Source organism: Sturnira hondurensis, unplaced genomic scaffold (genome assembly GCF_014824575.4).
Source record: "Sturnira hondurensis isolate 20B ecotype Veracruz unplaced genomic scaffold, ASM1482457v3 Scaffold0014430, whole genome shotgun sequence".
Taxonomy (NCBI): domain Eukaryota; kingdom Metazoa; phylum Chordata; class Mammalia; order Chiroptera; family Phyllostomidae; genus Sturnira; species Sturnira hondurensis.
The window spans coordinates 1,909,596-1,927,725 of record NW_028087061.1 but is presented as its reverse complement, the minus strand read 5'-3'; the positions used below and the strand labels follow the sequence as shown (position 1 = coordinate 1,927,725).

At 51.5% G+C, this 18,130-nt stretch overlaps 1 protein-coding gene across 2 annotated transcripts; it reads left to right on the top strand.

Moving 5' to 3' along the window:
• Positions 1-2,635: 2,635 nt before the first annotated feature.
• Positions 2,636-9,019, top strand: CDKN1A (cyclin dependent kinase inhibitor 1A). 2 transcript variants are annotated; one of them, XM_037063299.1, is made up of 3 exons: positions 2,636-2,729; positions 6,979-7,434; positions 8,746-9,019. In XM_037063299.1, exons 2-3 carry the CDS (start codon positions 6,990-6,992, stop codon positions 8,793-8,795), a joined length of 495 nt encoding a protein of 164 aa, XP_036919194.1. In that variant the 5' UTR covers positions 2,636-2,729; positions 6,979-6,989; the 3' UTR covers positions 8,796-9,019. The 2 variants fall into 2 exon arrangements, with proteins under 2 accessions (XP_036919194.1, XP_036919193.1); XM_037063298.1 differs by having other exon boundaries at positions 2,637-2,729; positions 6,982-7,434.
• Positions 9,020-18,130: the final 9,111 nt, after the last annotated feature.

Sequence of the window (18,130 nt, the reverse complement as noted above, 5' to 3'; positions counted from 1 at the left end):
ATCTCATTCTTCCTTAAAAAAAAAAAAGCAGTGGGGGTCTCACTTCTCAGGAGCCAGTGTGGAGGTAAATTTCTCTGAAAGCTGACTGCCCCAATTTGGGACTCCCCGAGCCTTTTCTGAGAAATGGTGACATTGTTCCCAGCACTTCCTCTCCCTGCTTGGGAAGTTCCTGCAGCCACCATTGAGTCCTCCTCACATCCTCCTTTTTCAGGCTTGGGCTTTCCGCTTTTCCTTTCCATCAGCTCCCTCCCAGATGGGGGCTGGTCTCCTTCCCAGTGGGGGCTGAACCTTGCTCCACCCCTAAGCTGCCTGCTTTCTGGGAGCGTGCCCGGCAGCCGGCTGTGGCCCTGACTGGCCCTCTGGCCCTCAGGAACATGTCCCAGCATGCCGAGAGCTGCCGTAGCAGAGGCTGATGGCTGTTTTGTCCTTGGGGCTGCCTGCTTAGGGGGTAGTAGGAGACAGGAGACCCCCAGAGACCCCAGGGAGACCTTAGCCTGAGTTTTTCTGAAGAGAATGTGTGATTTTCAGCATATCCCTTGGGAATGGCCTGAGATTTGTTGTGCACACACACCTGTGTGTGGTTTTGTTTGTTTGTTTGTTTGTTTTGGGAGTCAGATTTCCTGTGTGACTTAGAACAACTTGCTCCTTTGCCTTCTTCAGGACAGAAGTCCTCCTTCAAGAACATGCCTGGCTATACATTCGGGTGTATGATTGGAAACACTCAATAGGTGCTTTATAAGTATTTGTTGAATTCTATTGTGGTGGTGGTAGTATTGAGGTAGAAGTTTTTTTTAAAAACACACCAAAAACCTCACTTCCTAATAACAACAGAATTATTTCATTGTGAAGCTCCGTGCCACAAAACTGTAAGCAGTTCAATACAAGCCTTCATTAAAAATTTTCCCCCAAAGTAAATAGTTAGACAATGTCAAGTCTGTTTGAAATGCCTGAAAGCCCAGGGGATTCAAGGCAGTAGGAGGATGTGTCTGTCTTCTGTTGGACTTTTGACAACCCAGCCTTTGGGTGGTGCGGGTGTCTGTGTGTTGGGGGCGGCGGCGCGGGAACTGGGGGAGGCAAAGGGAGAAGCAGTTTTGTCCTCCCCGAGGTCAGCTGTGCTACAGGAAGGAGACTGGGCATGTCCGGGCAGAGATTTCCAGACACTGAACAGCCGTAGATGTCAAAAACTACAGCTGCTCTAAGTCTGGATTCTATTTCTTGGTGGGATTTCTATTCAGATTTAAGCAGTTCTCTGCACATTTTTAAAAGCAGAAACTGCAAATGCTTTAGGTGAAGGAAGGGGGAAAAGGTGGGGACCCAAGGGGAGCTGGAGATGTAGGGGTTCATGGGAACATAGGGGCACCTCCCTTGCTTCTGTATCTGTCAAATGCACCAGGGGGCATTTCCAGAATTGTTCTTCCTCAGTGTCACCTCCGTGAGCTATCTGGAAATGAGGGGTCCTGGCTGTTTCCCTCATTCTAGAGCCTTTGAAATAGAGAGGGCAATAAGCAGAGAACCCTGGGCAGGAGGGGAACGCCTGTGATTCGACCACCACCACTTATTTGCCAGGTGATCTGAGTAAGGTCACTGAACTTCTCTGAGCTTCAGTTTCCCCAGCTCAGTTTCCTTAGTGTGTGTAGCCTGTGCGGGGGAATACCCAGGAGCTAACTCATTCACCAAGCCCCTCTGCCCTCCCTAGTCATGAAACCTGTGGCCATGACAGAGGTTTCTTCTGTTGAGGTGAGAGAGGTGTGAGGAGTGAGGAGGAGGATGCAGGGAGGTCTGCTCAAGGCGGATTCCCACCCCCATTCCAGACCAGGATGCCCCTTCTGAGGAGGGTCCCCAGTTCCCTCCTTTCCCGAGGCGTTGCCAAGCAACAACTCTGCATCTCTTTAGTTCTGTGAGCCTCACCTGGGAAATAAGGGGGGCTGAATATACTTCAGACCTTCGGGAGGCTTTGTTGGGATGTCTGGGTGTTCCCGGTGCTGGGGTGAGGCGGTGTAGTGAGGGATCTGTGGGGCTAGTGGGGATATCATGCGGGCCTTTCTGGGAATTGAAAAGTGAGATGCTCCCTGGCCAGTGTAGCTCAGTATATTGAGCACGGTCCGTGAAGCAAAGGGTCGCTGGTTCCATTCCCAGTCCGGGCACATGCCTGTGTTGCCGGCCAGGTCTCCAGTAGGGGACACATGAGAGGCAACCACACATTGATGTTTCTCTCCCACTCTTTCTCCTTCCCTTCCCCTCTGTAAAAATAAATAAAATATTTTTTAAAAAGTGAGATGCGTTATTGTTATTATTTGTGGATTTTTATTTACTACGAATGCCACTCCTTGTGCTCTTTTCAGGGCCAGAATATGGCTTATCTTAACAGTGCCATCCCTTCTGGTGTGTGCTAACTCACTCCCCAGCCTAACGATCCCCCACACGCATACATTTGGGGCTCAGTTCCCGGGGAAAATGGTCAAGCGAAGGGCCCGAGAGCGCGGGGTGCTGGGCGGAGGGAATCGGAGCTCGCGAGGATGGAGGGGCGTCTCCGCGGACGAGGACGCGCGGGTGTCTCAGCGGAGGGCGGTTCCAGGCTCTGCGAGCCAAGCAACCAGTTCCGCCTCCTACAGTCACCGCTATAAAAGGGCCGACGGGCCGCAGCCGCTGAGCTGTGAGCGGCTGCCCGAGTCTGTGGCTTGGAGATCCGGAGCTGGTCGCGATTCGCCGAGACTCGGAGACCCGCAGAGGTGAGCGAGCCGGAGCGGACCCCGCCCGCGCGGGCGGCTGGGAGAGTGTGTCCGTGCGCGCCCGTCCTCGTGAGTGGGCGCGGGCGCGTGTGTCCGCGGGAGTGTGCGTGCTGTGTCCCGCAGGTGAACGACGTGCGCGGGTGTCGGTTTTGCTCGCACGAGTGTGTGGAAGTGCGCGTGTGACGGGAATCGGGATGTGCCGGAGACTCAGGGCACGGAGGGACCCGCGTCCGAGGGGCGCGTTGCCTCGCTCCCCTCCCCTTGAAACTCGGCTGGGGTGGGGAGGGCGTGCACGGGGCGCGGCCGGCTCGCGGCGTGGGGATGAAGCCTCAGTCCGCCGAGGGGCGGCAGGGGGCCAGGAGGGCCCAGCGCAACAGGAGGTTCATCCCGGGCGCCCCTCGGGTGCGCCTCTGCGGGGATCTCTGTGGTCTGCGTCCCCGACGCCGGAGTGTCCGCCGCCGGGCTGGGCGTTGAGGTCAGCGCGGGCTGTGTCCACAGCTTGGGAACAAGTAGGGGCATGTCCCTTAAGGGCCAGCGAGGAGGTGAATCACGGTGACAAGGAGACCCCGAGAACACATTCGGAGCCGCGGGACAGCTGCCCCCAGAAGTTCCCTTCTTTGCCCCTCCGAAGTCTCTGTCCCCCTGCCCCCCCCCGCATCAGCACAGTGACCTATTTGGCTGGCACAGAGTGTTCCCGGGGAAGCCAGGACCCCGGGAGCCCAGGGCCGGGTGTCCGGTCCCTGTCCTGCGGACCCCGAGCCGCGGCCGCGCGCCGGGTGGGCTCACCGCCGCAGTCTGTCAGTTGGGGGAGCGAGGGCGCCCGCCCACCTCTGTGTCACCGCCGCCCGGAGACCCCGGCCCCGCCGGCCCTCGCGTCCGGGCGGCTGTCTCCTGGGCAGAACGGAGCCTGCTCTGCGGAGCGACTGGGTGTGCGGTCCACGCCCGGGTGGGAGGCGGGGTGGTGTCGAAACTTGGAGGGGCGAGGCTTCTCGGGGCGCGACGCCGCTCTGTCCGCTTCATCGGGCCCTGGCGCGTCCCGGACCGCGGCCAGAGTCCCCTCTCCCAGAGCGGCAGGGCTGAGCCAAGCAGCGGGGCGACTCGCCCTTCGGGTGCCGCCGCCCAGTCCCCGGCCCGCTGGGGCCACTTCGCCCAATGGCGGAAAAGAATCTTGGAACGAGTTTGGCACTTTACGGTGTCCAGGCAGCGCCCTCCCTCCATGTCGCGTTTCGGGGAGGACTTTCGAGCGGTTTTGTTTTCTTTGCCCCCGTCTATTTTTATTTTCCAGGGATCTGACTCATCCCCTGCTTTGGGCGTGGAGATAAGGTGGAGGGACTAGATCACTGTGCGCCTGTGTGCGTGCGTGAGTGCGCGAGTGTGTGTGTGTGAGAGAGAGAGACAGCGATGGCGCGAGAGTACGCGGTTTCCCAACAGTGGCGGGGGTTTCGGAAGCTTGGCTGGGTCAGCGTGACGTGTTCGCGGCCCCCGGCCCCTCCCGTCCCCCCTCCCTCCCCAGCTGAGAATGACGTGCAGCCAGAGTGGAAGCTAAGTTTTGGCGGGCAGGGCGCACTTTGCAGGAAACTGACTCATCACAGCTCGCTCATGCCTACCGGGGCTGTGCCCTCGCACCTCCCACACGCGCGTGATTTCCAGGAGACTAGCGACCCCTTCCGGCCCCAAAGCAACAGTACACATGCCTTCCCGCGGAATGCGATTTCACCCGCCTTCCTTCCCGCGGCTATTCCTGGGCTCATCCCAGGTCGCTACCCCGACTCTCACTCTGCCCTCTACCGCTCCCTAAAAAGAGTACCCCATTGGTTCAACAGTGTTTGTTGAGTGCTTAATATTTACTTGGGAATTAAAATTGGTTGAAGTCTAAGGCACTAAGGCCAACGAAGAAACCTATTCTCAATTACTTGTTTGTAAAACAAGGGTTTGTGCTTGTGAGTTCCCTCTGAGCTGGGAGTTATGATAATGGGCGCCAGAGCAGATTTTGATGGGGCCCCTATGAAAGTCGTAAGGGAAGGGGTGGTAGAAAGAGAGAGGGTCCCTGCCTGGATTCTGGTCCTATCTTCAGCTCCCAGAAGCCGAGGAATATCCAGCTTCCTGATAAAGCCCTAGGGGAGCTCCTCGTCGTGCTCCAAGGCACCGAGACCTAGAATTTCTGTTTCAGCATCCTGTGTGTTCCCTCTCCTGTGCCCATCTGGGGAACTGCCAAATACTTGCTTAAAACCCACTAAATTTTGAATTAAGTTGGTCAGAAGAGAGAACGGCTTATTGACCTACATTTGTGTAAAAGCTCTCCAAGTGATTCTGTTGGGATTTTCTGGTTAAGAAACCTCAACATTAGTGAGGGAGTAGGGTTCAACACCAGAGCACAGAATTCAGGGCAAATAGGCCTGGGTTCGAATCCTGGATGTGCTGTGTGAGCTGTGTGACCCTGGGACAGTTACTCAAGTTCCCTGAGCCTTGGTTACTGCTTCTGTAAAAAAGAGCTAAGACACCCACTTTTTAAGGAAAATTAATATTCATGAACTTCTTAGAACATCTCTGGCACATACAAATATATAAATAAATTTCAATCCTTGCCCTAGAGACAGTGGGCAAAGGTTATTTGAAGGCTCTACACTGTGTAACTTCTCCAGGGGGCAGTGGCCTTTGACCTTTTTTTAGCTTTATGGTTTGGGGGCAAGTATTGTGTTCAAAATCCCACCCTTTAAACTTCGTCTGAGGTCACCTAGTGGCTCCCCTCCCCATCAGCTGAGACCTGAGCTGCACTCCTTGTGAGCGGTGGGTGTGTCACAGGTCCAGAGCTCCCTGCCCCAGGACGTCCTTCGGCAGAGCTTTCACCCTCAGACCTGCAAATCAGGACTTGTCCCCAGGAAAATCCAGTCCCTGCTGATATCATGCAGCGGCTCAGCTCTGGAGTCAGGCAACAGAGGGGCAGATGGTGCCAGTGTTCGCTTGGCTTTCCCTCTACTGAAGTGGGAGGAGAAGGACTGGGTAACCAGCCACCTCTGATTTTCTTAGCCTGTAAAACGGGTTCGTTGGATGCAGGCAACATGGGGCAGGGCCTTCAAGGTTGTCTAGACTTCAGATTACCTGATGGGTCTGGCAGGAAGTGGCTCAGCCAGGGAGAAATCAAGGCTCTGCCCTGCCCTGCCCAGCTCCTCCTCAGCCCCAGGCCACTGGCCTGGTGACATCCTTGTGAAAGGCTCTCAGCCTACAGCACCTGTCAGCTGCTGTCTGGCAGAGGTGGTGGCCTGGCGGGGCAGGGGGGTGGGGGGCGCGAGGCTCAGCCAGAACTGAAGACAGAGAGAAACAATAATACTTCTGTTTTCCAAGCACTTCTATTTACCAGGTGCTGCTCTCAGCACATTCCCCACTCAGTTAATCCTCCCATCTGTCCTCTGAGACATTTACTATTGTTTCCCTTTACACATGAGGAAAATAGAGGCCAGAGAAGCTAAGCCACCTGTCCAGGGTCAGCCAGCAGAGCCTGGACTCCACCCCGGCAGTCCTGCTCCAGAGTCTTGGCTCCTAACCACAGGGTACAGGCTGTCAGCTCTGTTCCGCCTGCTTCACCTAGAGGGATTCCTGACCGATTGCGCCATATTTCAACAGCCAAGCTCTTTAAAATTCCACAAAGCCCCGTTTTACAGATGAAGAAACTGAGGTCCAGAAACATTAAGCGGCTTTGTAAAGTTTAGATAGTTAGCAGCAAAGGTAGGCCTAGATCCCAGGTGTTTTTCATCCCAAGGTCCAGGGTATTTGTGTCAGAGCAGGGTTACCACACACAGGCGTCTAGGTAGGGGGTTCAGGAGGCTGGAGAAGCTGTCAGCCTGTCCATGCATTTGGGAACTGACCTCCTGGTCAAGGCTGGGGAAACTGCTGGACTCACAATTCGCACGTACTTGGGGCATTCACACCCATGAGGGACACCTCAGGGGCGGGAAAGTAAATTGACTTTAGCTGATAAAACCAGGTGGTAAACAGACCCCTGATCCCTGCTTTTGCAGTAAACTGTTGACATAAGCTTGCCCTTCAGCTGTCCGCTCTCCCAGTCACCCTGGGGTGCCATGCTGGCTGAGCTCTGCCCTACCCAGTGTCTGTTGGTGGGAGATTGAGAGCCTGTGGGAAAGAGATGGTGGAAGGACACCCTCTCACCTGTTCTAGTAGGAAGACCTCACCTGAGCAGGACCTGGTAAGGGGGTCCAATTTCCCGAGTGACAAGGCCTTTCTTGTGTCTCAGCAGCAGGCGCCATGTCCGAGCCGACCCGGGATCCCCGCCCGATCCCCCGTGGCAGCAAGGTCTGCCGTCGCCTCTTCGGCCCAGTGGACAGTGAGCAGCTACGTCGAGACTGTGATGCACTAATGGCCAGCTGCGTGCAGGAGGCATGTGAGCGATGGAACTTCGACTTTGTCACTGAGACGCCGCTGGAGGGTGACTTCACCTGGGAGCGTGTGTGGGGCCCGGGCCTGCCCAAGGTCTACCTGTCCACAGGGCCTCGGGGGATCCAGGACAACCTGGGAGGAGGCAGGCGGCCCAGCAACTCACCTGCCCTGCTGCAGGGGACAGCTCAGGAGGACCACCTGGACCTGTCGCTGTCCTGCACCCTTGTGCCTCGCTCCCCTGAGAGGCCTGAGGGGTCCCCAGGTGGGCCTAGCACTTCTCAGGGCCGAAAGCGGCGGCAGACCAGCATGACAGGTGAGGGCAAATACAGGGAATGAAGCTGCAAGGGACCAAGACTCATAATTCATGGTGCAAGGGCTGATCTGTCTGGTCTACTTGCTCATTATGAGGGGGAAACAGGCCCAGAGAGGGGAAGTGACTTGCCTGAGGTCACACAGACAGTCTACAGCCAAGACCAACTAGCTCTCATTTATTGGGAACATTTATTAAATGCCAAGCCCTTAACTAAGCTTTTTGGGTGGATTTCATTTAGTCCTTACAGCAATCCATATGACATTCCTGCCACCCTTTTATAGGCAAGGAGACAAGGTTCAGAGAGGTAGAGTGATTTTCCTAAGGTCACACAGTGAATTTGCAATGAAGAGAAAACTAATGATAATGATTTCCTGGCTGCCCTATCCAAACTTAACTTCCCTTCTCCCACTGTGCACACACACATGTGCGCATACACACTTCCTGTCCCTCTGCCCTGCCTACTTTTGTTTATTTCGGTACTTCTTACCGTGAAGAGTTACTTCCTTATCTTGATATTGCCCATCTCCCCCATAGGATATTATTTCCACAGGAAAGGGTTCTATATCTGTCTTGCTCATCACTGAATCCCAACCTATAATGGTACCTGGCACATCATAGGTGCTTGATAAATAATGAATGAGTGATGCTGCCATTGAGCACACACTAGACCAGGCCCGAGACCAAAACCTTTGTAGAGAGCATTTTATTTAATCCTTAGAGTAGCGCACCAGTGTCGTCTCCATTTTACAGGTGAGGCTCAGTGAGATGCAGCCAAGAGTCTGCAGCAAATTTGCAGCTGGGTCGGAACTAGCAGTAAGGATAATAGTAACCAGTAATGTTTACATGGCCCCGGCATTGAGCAGAACACTTTCACGGAGGGCCTAATGGTAATCCTCAGAGCAGTGCTGTCCAACAGAACTCCGCAGTGATGCAAATACATGGTGCCACCAGCCACAGAGAGTTCCTGAGTACTTGGCCTGTGGCTAGTGTGACTAAGAAAGTGAATTTTTCACTTTCTTTTCTTTTAGTTAATTTAAATAACCACATAGGACTGGTGGCTATGGTACTGGGCAGTGTGGGTTAGAGCAGGCCCAGGGATGCAGGCCCCACAGTCAGTCACATCTGTGCAGTGGGTCTCTCTGTAAACACCCTGGGAGATGGGGGGCAGTTGCCAGAGTTCCTCCCTGTACTTGGCAATGTGTCCCTTTGGCCAGAGGGAGGGGTCCTGGCCCCTCCGCAGTTTGCCTCAGTTGGGTGGCTCTCTGTGCCCTCTTCCTCCTGGCCTGGCTGACTTGTGTTCTCTTTCCTTAGATTTCTATCACTCCAAACGCCGGCTGATCTTCTCCAAGCGGAAGCCCTAACTTGCCAGCTGGAAGCCTCTCACTCCTGAAAACATGGGCTCCCCGCAGGCCCATTCTACATCTTTTGCCTTAGTCCTGCAGTTTGTGTGTCTTAATTATTATGTCTGTTTTAATTTAAACTCTTCCTCATGTACATAGTCTGCTTGTCACCACTCCCCTACCCCCTGCCAGCAGCTGGCATTAGAATTATTTAAAGAAAACATTAGACAGCAGAATGATACACTCACTAGATTGCCAGATCTTTTTATTATGCAAACTTTTATTTAAAACCTCCTCATTCTATGTTCTCTATTTCTTTCCTCCCTGAGGTCAGGTGGGGCCAGCGTGACCCTCACCTGTTGGGTGGTGCTTTCTGGAGGGGCCTGGTTCCCTCTGGTCACTGTCTCATGGACAGTGAAATTCCACTCCTATCCTTCATTCTCAGACCCGAATTTCCTTTTAATTTGAGAAGTAAAGAAATAGCACTTTGAAGAGGACCCAGCAGAGTGAGGACCTAATCCAATCTTGGGAGTCCCCTCACTTCCTCTAAGGTTGGGCATGGTGACCTTGAAGTGGGCACAGCCTGGAGCAGGGTGGGGGACTGACACCCTCCTGGCCCTTGATATGACGGCATGGGGCAGGTAGGGTCCTATAGCAAAGTGTCCACCTCCCCTCATGGCCCCCTGCTGCCCACAGGGGTGGCCGCCTCCCTGTTGACTTCCCTGGGACTTCTCTAGGAGCCTCAGGTTCCCCTCTTTTCTAGCTGGGCCCTCCAGTCCCCTCTGCTCCTCTCCCCTACTCCATGTCCTTTCCCTCTACTCCTCTCTCAGCCCTGGGCAGCTGCTCTGGGGTGCACGTCCCCCAGCCCAGTGGACTGGAAGGGAGGGGCACACTAGAAGTAGGTTCCCCGGTTCTACCTCAGGCAGCTGGAGCAGCAAGCACCCCCTCCTCTCAGCTCTGGGGTGGGGGTTCTGGGTGGTCTGACAGGCCTCCTTGAGTGGGGCTCTGCCTGTGATAGTGGCATATAGGTCGGGGGGAGCAGATTTTTCTGGGAGGAAGAGCATGACACCAGCCCCTGGATTTCATCCAAGGACCTTCCCCATCTGCTCCACCTCTCCCCCACGTCATCACACTTTGAATAGCAGCTGAGCAAGGAGTCCGGTGTTTTAAATGGTGGGAGCAGAGGCTGTGGACTGGGTTTGCCAAGTGGGCTAATATGGGCCTGGGAGTTGTGAGTTATCTTTCCTGACACTGAACATTGAGCCTCTTGGGGGACTGAAGCACTTCGTGGGCCTGCCCCAAATGCCTTCCAGCTCCTGTAACACCTGGCCCGGCCTGTTTTCTCTCATTCCCCTTGTGTCCTGGTTCTCCTGTCTTTACCTAGACTGCACATCTCCAGGGCAGGGGCCACGTCCTGCATTGCTCTGTGTCCTTCACAGCCCATCTCCCATCCCCCCCCAACCCCGCCCAGTGCTGGTCATACAGCAGGTGCTCAATAAATCAATAAATATTTCTTGGTGACTTTACTTGCAAATATACCTTGTTATTTTTTGAGAACAAGTAAGTGGGTTTTTTGGGTGGTTTTTATAACTTTAAAAATTAACCGTTTAAATTTAAAACTCACAAAAAGCTTAGCAAACAGGGCCATGAGGCAAAAAAAAAAACACCCCGACAAATAAGAACAAAATAAAAACAGTAAAGCATCACCTCTTCGAAGATCACCCCTGTCAATATTTTGGTTTGTTGCATGTTTTTTAAGTAAAGAACATATTGTAGCTTGACATCACTACTCATTGGGGAAATGCGAATTAAAAGCACAATAAGATACTGCTAGGCACCTACTAGAATGACTAAGATGAAAAAGGCTGACAATGCAAAGGGTTAACAAAGGTACCTAGCAACCGGAGCTCTTATACCTTCCTGGTGGGAATATACTTCAACTGCTTGGAAAGCTGGCAATATCTTCTAAAGATGCCTTCCCTCCTGCCGACCTCCTGACCCAGGAATTCTGTTCCTATATTTGTTCTCAAGAGAAATGAGTACAGACTTCCACCAAAATACATGTTCATAGTTGCATCTTTCTTAACACAAGCTGGAAACAACTTAAATGTTCTTAACAGAAGAGTAGGTATGTCAATTGTGTATCTTTATGTAGTGGAATACTATACAACATTACAAAACCAAAGTGTTTTTATACGCATGTTCTGATTATCTGCTCATAATTAACCACCCCAAGACTTAGTGGCTTAACATAATAATCTTTAATTTGCTCTCGGTTATGCAGTTTGGCCAAGAGCTACTTTTCAAACGTTAAATCATTCTCTGCTGTCGGGCATGGCTTTCTTCCAGAACCCTAGAGGTCAGAGACGAGGCTCTCTCATCTGGGCTCTCCGGAGACTTCACAGGGTTCCCTCCTCTCCCCAGTGGATTTCTGGTATTGTGGAAAATGCTGGGTCGTACTGCCCAGGTGCTCGGCCCTCAGCGTGGGCCCGTCACAGAGCCCTCTTTTGCTCTGGACTCCACTCAAACAGGGCAGCTTCCCAAGTCATCCAGTAGATGGGCTGGAGCATAAGCCAATGGCCTCCCCAAATTCACACTGGTCCTCCCAGGGCTACGTCTCTTTTTGGTGGTAAAATGTCCCTAGTATAGTAACTTGTCCTTTCCCATAAGAGGAACATCCCAGCATGCCCCAGTTCATCGACCACTTAAAACTTAACCGACACGATACGTCCCTTTCCTCATGTGGATTGGAAAGAATGCATTGGCCATATTATTAGATTCTTACAGTCAAAGGCTGGGTAGACAATTCTAGCAAAGATCCCGTATGTGACATAATGGTTGCAGTTAGAGCTACCACGTTGCTTCATTTGGTTGTGACAGGAGCTGTATGAGGCGGGTTGGATGGCAGGTATGACCAGGCCACCCCACATGCTTTGAGATAGGACTGATCTCTGCAATTCCACCGGGATGTGTGGTATTGCTTCGATTTACTCGCTTGACTAGTGGGAAAATTTTATAGACTTCTACTTGGTTCTTCTTTCCAAAACGGTTTTTATTTTACAGATTAGGGAAGTGGTATGTGAGGTTCTGCCACCTGCTAAGTCTATTCATCCCAGTTTACATTTAGGGGCTAGGAAATAACACAGAGGAGGTTCACAGACCCACTGGACTCTGAGGTGAACCTGTGCAGGACTCCATACGTCCCCTGCTCTAAAAGGAGAGTATAATGCTATTTTGGGTCCCCTGGAACAAGGGCAAGCTCAGACTCTATCCAATAGACCTCAAAAAACTTGGTCTCCCCCTTTCCATACTGTATTCTGGTAAATAGCAAGAGGGCACCTTGGGGGGGGGAAGAACCGAGGAGGTATTTATTTTACATACTTTCAGTGGCATTGTGGGTCTGGGTCTGAAAACTGTCTCCAACCTGGAAACCAGTGGCAGGCTGCCACGTTTTATCGTAGCCTCTGCGCGTCCCCCCCGATCTGTTGTGGTTAAGTCAAGCAACATCCTCACTAAATGCTTGTCTCTCTTCCCCTTGGGAACATCACAGCCACAGGGCTCTGCAAATCAAGAACCCCTGGTTACCATTCAGGCCTGCCTTGCCTCTGATGATTCAGTGGCCCTATGTGGCCTCTGCTCCTCCTGGATCTTAGTGTCTCTACAGACAGCGCCCGTGGACTCCATGGCAGCACCTGCCCAGCCAGCACTGGCTTCTTCTCACTAGGGCATCCTTTACTGCTCTGAGAAGGGAGGGTGTTCTGGGCAGTAAGCTGGGGAGACGGTAAGCTGGTGGATTCTCACGCAGGAGGTCCATTCTCTCTCGTCCACCTCTCTGAGCCTTCTAAGCCTCCCCGAGTACTATTCCAAGGCAGTTTCAGCATCGCCCCCTCGTTGGCCGCAGGCTGTCACTGTGCCTAAACTTTAAGGACCAGTTCAGCAGTGTGTTAGGACTGGCTCCAGAGGGCCTTGCCAAGTGCTCAATCCTGAATCATGAGGGAGAGACCTCTGTAAACATTGTCTGTCTCCAGCCCTGTATTCCTCCTCTCCCTGGCCCGACTCCCACACTCCCACGTCTCCTCCCATATGTGTTTCCCTGCTCTCTCCGTGCACACCAGCCGGACCTGTAGCTTTTTTGGTAAGTTACGTCCTCCAGTAGCAGGGACTGTACTTTCCTGCTTGGGCAATGCTGAGACTCAACCCTAATTACTGGTCTAGAGAAGGGGCAGGCAAAGTGGAGCTCAGACGCCAGTTGCCGGTTTTAGAACACAGTTTTATGGGAATGCAGACACACCCATTTGCTTACTTATTGTCCATGGCTGTTTTTGCACTATTATTTTAAGTTGTATAAAGGCAAACATGAGTAGTTGCCACAGAGGCCACGTGGCCCAAAAGCCTAAAATATTTACTCTGTCCCTGAAGAAAACATTCGCTGACTCTGATCTGCAGGCAGTGAAGGGAGGTGGGATGGGTCTTGAGGAAGATAAACATCCCCTTATGAGGCATCCAGGTGAATCTTTGTATGGACTCAGGTAATGAGAGAGGGTTCTCCTCTAGCAAGGGGAGAAGGGCACTTCTGCAGGCTGGAGGGCTCAGGGAAAGCTGAGGGTCCAAGGTTCTCAAGGGCATACATCCAAGAATCTCCATCCCAGGCCTCATGGCCTCACCCTTTCCTTCCGCCTGTGGCTGTGCATTCGGTCTCTCTTGGAGCTTCACACCTTTATAACCAAATCCTGAAGGTGCTCATCAGCCCGCCTGCCAGTGGGCCACAAGAGGCGAGGGAGATGGAAGGTTCTCGTGGGGTTCTCCAGTTTCCTAGAACTGCCCTGGGTTAAGCCTGTCATTCTCTTTCTTCACGGCCCCTAAGGTAGTTAACAAAAGCCAGCCAGCTCCACAGTCCTCATAATGAGCATTGCTCACATCTTTTGAGGGTTCACCTTCCTGCCTAGGTCAGTGTTGTCCTGGAATCCCACGCTGTTCACCCCTTGTGCCCTGAACGCAGCTGAGTCTGGTCTTGAGATGCAGCCGCCTGCCTGGGTGTCACCACCCTCCTCACCACTGGCGGTCAGGTCCCCACAGGCATCTCATTGGCGAGGGCTCCATTTTCAGAAGCCCACCTGCCATTTCTGATACCAGTTGTCCTCATTTTTTTTTCCCCTCTCAAAAGCAACCTGAGGCAAGGACTTGTGTGCAGGGTGCTTACATGGGGACTGTGAGGAAGGAAAGGAAAGGCCACAAACGGTATTGCTGAGCAAGTTCTGATGTGTGTGGCTGGGACCTACACCCACTCAGGGCCTGATGAAGCCACGTGGAATGTGCTGTAGACTTGCCCATCACTGGCTGAGGGGTGCTGCCATGGTCAAGTTCAGGTTACTTCTCACAAATGAAGTGAGTTCCCGAGATGCCGGAGAAAACCAGAAGGGTGCAAGCATTTGAGGTGGGAAGCTATGTCCTTGCCAGGAACTAGCTACCAAAGCTTCAGGTGAACACAGATGTCGGCCTGGGGGGCGAGTGGTTGCCTTGCCCCTTCAGCCAGCATAGTGCCCAGGCCAGCATGTTGGCAAAAATCACTGGGGCTTTACCCTCTCACACCCAGCCCACAGAAAAGGGAGCTAGGTGAGGGTAGGTCTTTGCCTATTTCGTTTGCTGCTGTATCCCAGTGACTAGAAAGTGCCTGTCACATAGTAGGTGCTCAATAAATATTTGTCAAACGATCCACCATGGCTTGAATTTCCTTCCTTACCTTCCTTGTCTTCCAAACCCCACCCCAGACCCAGCCCTCAGCCCTACTACTCCCGCCCCGTCCCAGCACCCTGGTCACTGGTCACTGGTCACTACACCCTGGTCACTGGTCACTGCTGCTCATCACTCGGCAGTCAGTTTGGCCCATGAACAGGCCATCCACAAATTGGCAGGGTCACAAAGATAACACCCGCTGATGCTGGTCATCATCTGCCTGACATGGCTCCAAATTTTGATATGATTACAGCATTGAATCCTTGCGACATACCCACAAGGTGGGCGCCATTATTGTCTGTTTCACGGATGAGAAACTGAGGCAATAAGCCCTTACGCCACTTGCCTGAGATCCTGCCCTAGGAAGTGGTGGGGAGGCAGGATACCCACCTTGATGACCAAGGTCATACTGCCTGCTCAGTAAACCAGGAAGGGGAAGTGCCTTGCCCAGGGCCACCACCACCACTGTGACAATTCGAAGAGGAGGCTTAGGGGGAACTATCATCTTCTGTGCCCCTCTGTGGTCTTTACTGTAACTTAGGTTTTCTTGTGTAAAGCGTGCTATGTAGATGCAACTTCAAAACAAACTCCTTTTAGAGCCAGCAGTGGGAGGTCTCCAGGTCTCTCAGTTGGAACCCAGCTCCTGCCACCGCACCCCAGAAGAAAGAGTACCCTGCTTTGGGATTTACTAGACTATGAAGAGAATCCAAGTGTCCGTAGGGAATTGAGGATTCATGAATGCAAAAACTTTCATATTCATAAAATGGTCTCACTGTCTTTGATCTTTGTTCATTAACTCGGTTTTTGTAAAATACAGTTTCTGAGCTCAGTGTTTTTACATCCAGCTACACTATATTTTAAAATGAGCTCCACTGTTTCCAAAAAGGCCTGGATCTAACTTTTTCTTAGTATGAATCAGTTACTCAGTTATGGCTCGGGGGCGGTTCCCCCCGAGGCTGGTGTGGAGGGTGAAGCCAGGCTGAGCACTCCAGGGCCTGCAAGGGCTGTGGTCCCTACCTTCTCTGTGATGGTGTGGAGGAGACAAGTAAACTGCGGTGGCCTTGAGATCCTGGGGGCTGGGTCTTAAAGACCTAATTTCACACTCTATTCAAAGAGAAGTGGAGAGAGATCCTCACTGGAGAGAAAAAAAATCCTGGATTTGCTACATTTGTCCAAATCCAGCAGCAAAATATGTCGGCCTTACTTTCAGAATATACCCAGAGCCCTGAGCTCAGTGGATTGGGCTCGGGCTGCGAATCAGAGGGTTGCCGGTTTGATTCCTGGTCAGGGCACACGCCTGGATTTCGAGCTAGGTCCCCAGTGGGGGCCACCTGAGAGGCAACCACACATGGATGTTTCTCTCCCACTCTTTCTCCTTCCCATCCCCTCTCTCTAAAAATAAATAAATAAAATCTTTTTAAAAAAGGAATATACCCAGAGTTCAGTCACCTCTCATCTTCACCTCCACTGATGCCCTCCTGGTCCAAGCCACCACTTCTCGTCTGGATTATGTTAACAGCCTCCTCACTGGTCTCCCTGCTTCTGTCTTCACCTGGTACAGTCTGTTCTCCACAGTGTATGCAGCTAGAGGATTCTTTTAAAACCTGTATTGTCACGTCACACTCCAAGGGCCTCCATCTCACTTAGAGTTGAACTAGGTCCTTACGTGGCCTACGGATAGGTCGGACTGTCTGCTAGCCCTGACCTCACCTCCACTCTTCCCTGCGCTGTCTGCTCCAGGGAGGCCTCCTCGCTGCTCCTCAGGTTCACAAAGCAGCCACTCTTCCCTGCGCTGTCTGCTCCAGGGAGGCCTCCTCGCTGCTCCTCAGGTTCACAAAGCAGCAGAGTCCCAGGTCCGCTGCACTCACTGTTCCCCTTCGCTGCACACTCTTCTTCTGGATCTCCCTCCGCACACACTCTGTTCCAACGGCCTCGGCAGCCTGGCGTCCTGGGCCAGCCCCTCTAAGACACGCCTCCCACCCTTCCACTCCTTTGCTCCGCCTTACTTTTCTTCACAACACTATTGCTACCACACATTATGGGGTTTTCACTTAGGGTTTTTTTTTTTCTTTTCACTTTTGTATTCTCAGTGTCAGGCACAGGGTCTGGCATGTATTAGGTACTCAATAAATACTTGTTGAATAAAATATAAATGCCTCATTTACTTCAATAAAGCTATGGAAACTCTGTATCAATTGCTTCAGTGGTAAAAAGGAGATAAAAGGATGGTTGGTTGTGAGAATATACATTTATTTAGAAATTAAATTTATTAATTTTGAAGATTTTTATTTTGAAATCATTTCAGACATATAGAAAAACTGCAAAAATAGTAAAACCATTTCCATGTGCTCTTCATCAACACATCTTAAAAATTAACATTTTACCATGTTTTCTTCATCATTCTCACTCTGAATTTCTACAAGTTATTCTTTTTAAAAATATATTTTATTTATTTATCTTTAGAGAGGAAGGGAAGGAGACAAGGAGAGAAATATCAATGTATGGTTGCCTCTCATGTGTCCCCTGCCAGGAACTGGCCCGCAACCCAGGCATGTGCCCTGACTGGGAATCGAACCGCGATCCTATGGTTCGCAGGCCTGCGCTCAATCCACTGAGCTACACCAGCCAGGGCAAGTTATTATTTTTTTTTAAATATTTTATTTATTTATCTTTTTAGAGGGAAAGGGAAGGAGAGAGGAAAGAAACATCAATGTATGGTTGCTTCTCATGCATCCCCTGCAGGGAACTGGCCCCTGCTGGAAACTGGCCTTCAACCCAAGCATGTGCCCTGACTGGGAATCGAACCGCGATCGTCTGGTTCGCAGGCCCGTGCTCAATCCACTGAGCTACACCAGCCAGGGCAAGTTATTCTTAAATATATTTTTGAATGGGTAATGTGTAAAGATGGTTCAAAATAAATAGTAAAACATAAATCTCCCTCCTTTATCTCAACACTTCTCTTCAGCCCAACTGCTACCAGTATATTCTTGTATATTCTGTCAGAAATATTATTTTTAATTGAAAGTATTGGGGTGACATTAATTAAATTGCATAGGTTTCAGGTGCACAGTTCTATAATACATCACCTGTATATTGTATTGTGTCTTCACCACCCCGAGTCAAGTCCTCTTTCTTCACCATTCAACCCCCCTTTGCCCTCTTCAATCTCTCCCCACCCGCTTGCCCTCTGGTAATCACCATGCTGCTGCCTGTCAGACATATTCCATGCATTTACAAACATATATGAATGCATGTGCATTCACATAGCATACATTTCATCCACACACATGCTTTTTTTTCATGCATGCTATACTCACTGTTTCATACCTTACTTTTTTCATTCAACAACAGACTTTGAAAGTCATTCTACAGGGGTTCACCTGGATCTTCCTCGTCTCCCTCACAGTAGCACAGTCGGCCATTGTAGCTATATATCAGAGCTTATTTAACCAGTTCCCTGTTGATGAATTTTAGGTTGTTTCCGACCCTTTGCTATGACAGGCAATGCTGTAATAAATATCCTTTTATGCCATCGTTTTATATCATACATCAGCTGTAGGGCAAGTGACTAGAAGTGAAACTGCTGAGTAAAACCTTTTTGCATTTTAAATGTTGGTAGATTT